The 5339-nt window shown below is 53.3% G+C and overlaps 1 protein-coding gene across 1 annotated transcript; it reads right to left on the bottom strand.

Moving 5' to 3' along the window:
• Positions 1-3169: 3169 nt before the first annotated feature.
• ID3 (inhibitor of DNA binding 3) lies at positions 3170-4714 on the bottom strand. The gene is made up of 3 exons (XM_006145147.3): positions 4322-4714; positions 4131-4213; positions 3170-3665 (listed from the first exon to the last, which is right to left on the bottom strand). Exons 1-2 carry the CDS (start codon positions 4619-4621, stop codon positions 4154-4156), a joined length of 360 nt encoding a protein of 119 aa, XP_006145209.1. The 5' UTR covers positions 4622-4714; the 3' UTR covers positions 3170-3665; positions 4131-4153.
• Between the last annotated feature and the right edge of the window lie 625 nt (positions 4715-5339).

The raw sequence follows: 5339 nt of genomic DNA, 5'->3' as shown, positions 1-5339 counted from the left end.
GGGCCGAGGCTCCGCCCCCGCCCGGGCGCCCAACCCGGCTGGTGGGGACCGGGCTCTCCTGGGAGGCTTGGGAATGAGCAGAGGTGGGCCCTGGAAGCAGATCTTCGGGAAAGGGAGAGCGGCGGGAAGTTTTCGGATGTTGTCTGGGGCATGGGCAAGAGTAGTGGCTATGAGGGGCAATGAGGCCGTGAAGACAATTGAAGGTGTGCCGAACATTCACAGCTGAAGAGCTGTAATTGGCCTTTTCCAAAAGGGCACCATTTCTGGTGTCACAGACACGAGTTTGAATCCTTGCTTTGTTACTTAAGGTCTCTGTGGGCGCCGGCAAGTCCCTTCTCCTATTCCGAGCATGGTTCTTTATTTAGAGAATAAAGATGACTCCCAAATGTCTATATTTCAGAGCTGATAGGAAGTCCGCATGCAATAACGAGCATTAAGAGTTAATAATCTTGCAATTCAGGGAGCCTGGTAGATGCTTTATGAGCGTCGTCTTTTAACCACAAACCTGGAAGGGAAGTACCAGCTTCTTCTTTCACAGAGGAGGGGGAAGTCTGGGGCGGCCTTAGGTCTTTCATTGGACAGGCACCTACTGAGGTTAAAATCGGTCGGGGCTCAGAGTCAAGGGAAAGGAGCTGACCTGACTCGGAGTGGAGAACATGGGCTTTGAAGCTAGAGGAAACGGGTTCCTACCTATGACTCTGCCACTTTCTTGCTGTGAGGCTTGTGTCAACTTATTCTTGAGTCCCTTTGAGTCTCCTCCTTTTTCCTCAGGAAAAAAAAAAAAAAAAAAGGAATAATGATACCTGGTTTGGTTGTGAAGGTTAGCAACAGCCCGGCACCTGTAGATACTGGGAGGTGGTTACGACAGAACAGTATCCTTGGTGAGCCTTCTGACCTAGGGCCAAATTGCTTTCACTCTCTAATGACTAATGGATCTGCATGCTGGTCTAAGCTTTTGTCCTGGCCACCTGAACAGCTCAGTCTTGGGAGTCCTGACAAGCAATTTCCTTGGAATTAGCTTAATAATACCTCGTAGGTGTGTGATGCATTTCAAAGAACTTTCCCACCATTATCTTCTGTCCCAGGGAGGCAGCAGGGCTGGAGAAGAGCAAGGCTCCCAGGTGAGGTAGCTGGCCTGAGGTCAGTGGCAGGTGAACCCTCCAGCTCCCTAGAGCCTTCAGGGCTACCTCCTGGGCGGGCAGGAGGGGGCTGCTGCTGAGGAAGTGCACGGGCTCTGAGTTCAGTCTGGCCTGCTACATGAATGGTGTAATGTCATGTGGGCTGTCACTTCCTCAAGAGCGGCTCCCTCTCACAGTGTGGAACTGAGTCTGTGGCCAGCCTGCTTACGCAGGTAGTATGTGGCAGAGTAGGATTTTCACCCTGGGTACCTGCTGCAGAGCCAGCACAGCCCAACTAAAATCCACCGTGGACCCATCACTGTCTTGCACCTGGCTTGGAGCAAAAGTCTCTTCACGTTGGGACTGATGGCTTCCAGAGGGTTGAGGTCTGCTCTTGCTCTGCAAAGGTGTGTGTATGTGCACATGCGTGCATGCATATCCCTGCATATGTATGTATTTTCTGAACAGTGCTCAGATCAGAGAGCAGCACTTGAAACAGGTTAAAAGTCATGGGTTAAACTGGGAGAATGGTTGGCAAAGACCGGGGTTGATCCCCCCCACACACACACCCATGTCCTTGTTCACCTCAAAAAGCTCACCAGGGTGAAGGCATGAAAGGTGATGACGTGACCAACCTGTTTGTTATGAAATACTGAAGTAGTTCATGCCAGGGGCTAACACACAGATGAGATCATATCATAAACAGGAATCTAGGACTCCAGCAGGCCAGGTGGAGCCCACCTGGGGAGAGCTTGGGCTGGGGTCTTGCCCTCTGCCTCACTACAAGGCCTGACCCCATGAGATGGCTGGTCTCAGACCTGGCTCCTGTCTACCAGTTATGGTCAGTTGAAGGTTCAAATCCTATCTTTCAGGAGGCGGTGAGAGCCAGGCTCATTAACCCCTAGACCTTGCTTTCCACATTTTTTTAAAAAGGTTATTGTTATTCCTATAAGGCGCATGTGCACCTACACCCAGCGTGAGTTTAAGCCACCAGGTCTGGGACTCGAGCCTGACCCTCGGTAGACCACATGGGAGTCCAGCGACATAGCCATTCCGCTAACTGCTGGTACTGCTTTCCGCATTTCTGAGAAAGGGTAGAGATGTTTACGGAGTAGGTTCCCAGTGGAGGCTCAGAGGCTACCTAGGGCAGTGTTCGGGGCAGGATTAGCACCAGCACTTCCCAACCAGCATCCAAGTTCTCCTTGTCAGTGTCTGCAGATTTGAGACTTTGCCAACTATGAAAGCCCACAAAGAAACCAGACTAGGGAACATGAAGAAATGAAACCAGGCTTAGGGATCAGTTGATTCATCTTTGACCCAGATCTACCAACTACTACCCATGTCTGGGCTCCAGGTGAGGCAAGCTGAAGACACCCCTCCTTTTTTAAAAAAAGGATTTTGCCTTCAGGCACATGCAAAGGCCAGAAAGCTACAGAGACATAAAGAGGAAATTGGGAAATCAACCCCAGGGGGCATGGCCACACTACAGTCCCCTCTTCTGGGATTTTGGACACATGCCCTCTGTATTCTCCCCAGGAATTTTGGGCACAAGCATGCATACAAGCACCCATCATGACCCTCCCATCCCCAGGTCTGGGACTTGAACCATGATAGACCATATGGGGGAGTCCAGCTGTTTTAACCACACCACCTGCTGGTCCCAAGACTCCTTACCACATCCCCTGCTAGAAAGGCATCGTAAATGACAGTGAAAAAGGACTGCCACTGCGAGGTCTCAGGGGGCCTGAGAAGGGAGTTCCCAACTTGCCTGAGCACCCAACTTGCTGAGTGAGCTTGTCTCACCTCCAACAAGAGGGCAAGGCCAGGCTCTTCTCTGCACCCAAGCCCAGCACTACCGGGCTATCGTGAGCCCTTGTTCGCCTCCCACCAAGTTTGAGAGAGGAATTTGCTCATCTCCCTCCTTGGGAGATAGGCTGATCTGTTTTTTCCAAGCTCCAAGGAACAGACATACTTCCCTAAATGCAGCCATGTGTAAGAGTTAATACCTAAGGAATGGGAAGACGGGTATGCGACCAAATCATGCACACAAGTGTTTAAAAATCGTTTATTATGCAAAATGTTAACTTTTATAAAAAGTTTAATATACATCACATGGTTACAGAAAGTCACCTTTCTGCAAAAAAGGTACAAAACGCTATATACTCTATTGTAGAGTTCATAATCAGGGCCACAGAGCCTTCTCCAAGGAGACCAGAAGACCAGCTCTACCGCCACCTTGGCAAAGTTTGGGGAGCAGCGGCTCTCCCTCCCGCACCACACACCTCCACGCTCTGAAAAGACAGTCTTTTAAAAACTCAGGGGTGGGGTGAGGGCAGGGTGACGTCGCCCGGCTGGTAACCAGAGCGAGTTCTAGATTTTCAGGCCACCCAAGTTCACAGTCCTTCGTTCTGGGAGCCAGGTCCAGCCTCGAGGCAGGGGCTTGGGGAAGTCAAGTGGGCAGGACAAAGTTGGGGCCCATCCATGCCCTCGAGCTTCCGGCCAGAGAGTCCCGGGGTCCCAGGCGGAACGGGCGCCAGCACCTGCGTTCTGGGCGGGGGAGGAAAGAAGACCAGGGATCCGTCAGTTTCCGCCAAGCGCGCCGAGGCGGGGGCCGTCCGCAGACTGGCCGGCGCCAGGGAGGAAACTTGGTGTCTACCTCCAGCTGATAACCGCTCACCCCACGCTGCCCCCACCCAGTTGGCGCCAAAAGACCACAGGCGGAACTTGCACCACCCTCCCCCTTGGAACTGACACTATTTGGGGGGGTGTGTTTGCAGAACATCTCCCTGTAAGACCCCAGGCAGAAAGGCTCCTTTATCCAGTCGGCCCCAGCTCTCTCCCCAATCTTAAGCCACTGAGGGAAGGACCAGGCAATGTGCCTTGTTGAAATGCACAGGAGATGGAACCTGTCATTCATTTCATGTGACCACAAGCAAGTCGCTCGCCCCTCCCTGGCCTTGGTTTCCCTAATCGAGCGAGTCAGCGTCAGTATTTCCCGGGTAAGATACTCACCTGGAGATGGCAGGATGGCCAGGTCAGTGGCAAAAGCTCCTCTTGTCGCTAGACATCACAAGCTCCGGTGCGAGTTCGGCTGTCTGAGAAAGGAGAAGGGGGTAGAGTTAACGCAAGGAACCAGGGAGCTCTGGGGGGTCCCGAAGCATCCCGGCCCAGGCGCTCAGCCTTGCCCCGGTTTTTACGCACACCTGGATCGGGAGATGCGGGCCGTCCGGGGGCCCTGGGGCTGGCTCGGCCAGGACCACCTGCAGGTCGAGGATGTAGTCGATGACGCGCTGCAGGATTTCCACCTGGCTAAGCTGAGTGCCTCGCGGGACTCCGGGTACCAGTTCCCGCAGGCGCGAGTAGCAGTGGTTCATGTCGTCCAGCAGGCTCAGCGGCTCTTCGGCCGTGGGGCCCTTGCCGCGGCCCCGCGCGATGGCCAGACTGCGTTCCGACAGGCAGCACACCGCCTCGTAACAGCCGCGCACCGGGCTCAGCGCCTTCATATTGAACAGTGAGGCCGGAGGTGGCGAATGGATGAGAAAAACCCTAGAAGCCTGCGAGCAGCTTGCAACGCGCGCACGCTTTCCACCGCCAGTACTTATGGAGCCCGCCTGGAAGACACGCCCTTTATTCAAAACAGCCGCCTCGCCCCGCCTCCGCCAGCCCTGGGCGTTCACAGCCCGCTTAAATTGCAAACAGGCTGCCTCCGGCTGGTCTGACGCCGGAGACCGCGGAGCGCGGATTCAAAGAATGAGGAAGCGCTGATACTGGAGAGAGGCGGGCCTCTTCGCCAGCAAGGATTTAAAAAAAAAATCACTTAAAACCATTAGCTTTAAGAATTTGCCTTTTCCTGGCAGCGCCCCAGTTCCCCTGCCCCCTGCTAGTCCACTCTTAGCCCAACACTGGTTCGAACCCACAGCTCCTCCGAGGTCATAAATCCCTGAACAGCAAAGTTTTTTTTGTTTTTTTTAAGCAAAAGATTTTTCAAGGGAAACTTGTAAGGAATTAGTGCCGCCTTGTTCCCCAATTTGCTGTTCGTCTGACCTCCAGACTCACTGGCGTCAGGAATTATCTTGTGACCAGAGGGAAAAAAAATTAATTGCGGTGAAGCTGAGGTTACAATGAAGAAAACAGATTTGGGCTAGGCGCTGAGATTGCAGGAGGAGGAGGGGAAGGGGGTTTGAGCAAAGAACACTATTTATTTGAGCGACAGGGGGAAAA

This window comes from Tupaia chinensis, unplaced genomic scaffold, assembly GCF_000334495.1.
Source record: "Tupaia chinensis unplaced genomic scaffold, TupChi_1.0 Scaffold000146_1, whole genome shotgun sequence".
NCBI classification, from domain to species: domain Eukaryota; kingdom Metazoa; phylum Chordata; class Mammalia; order Scandentia; family Tupaiidae; genus Tupaia; species Tupaia belangeri.
This window is presented reverse-complemented; position numbering and strand designations above follow the sequence as displayed.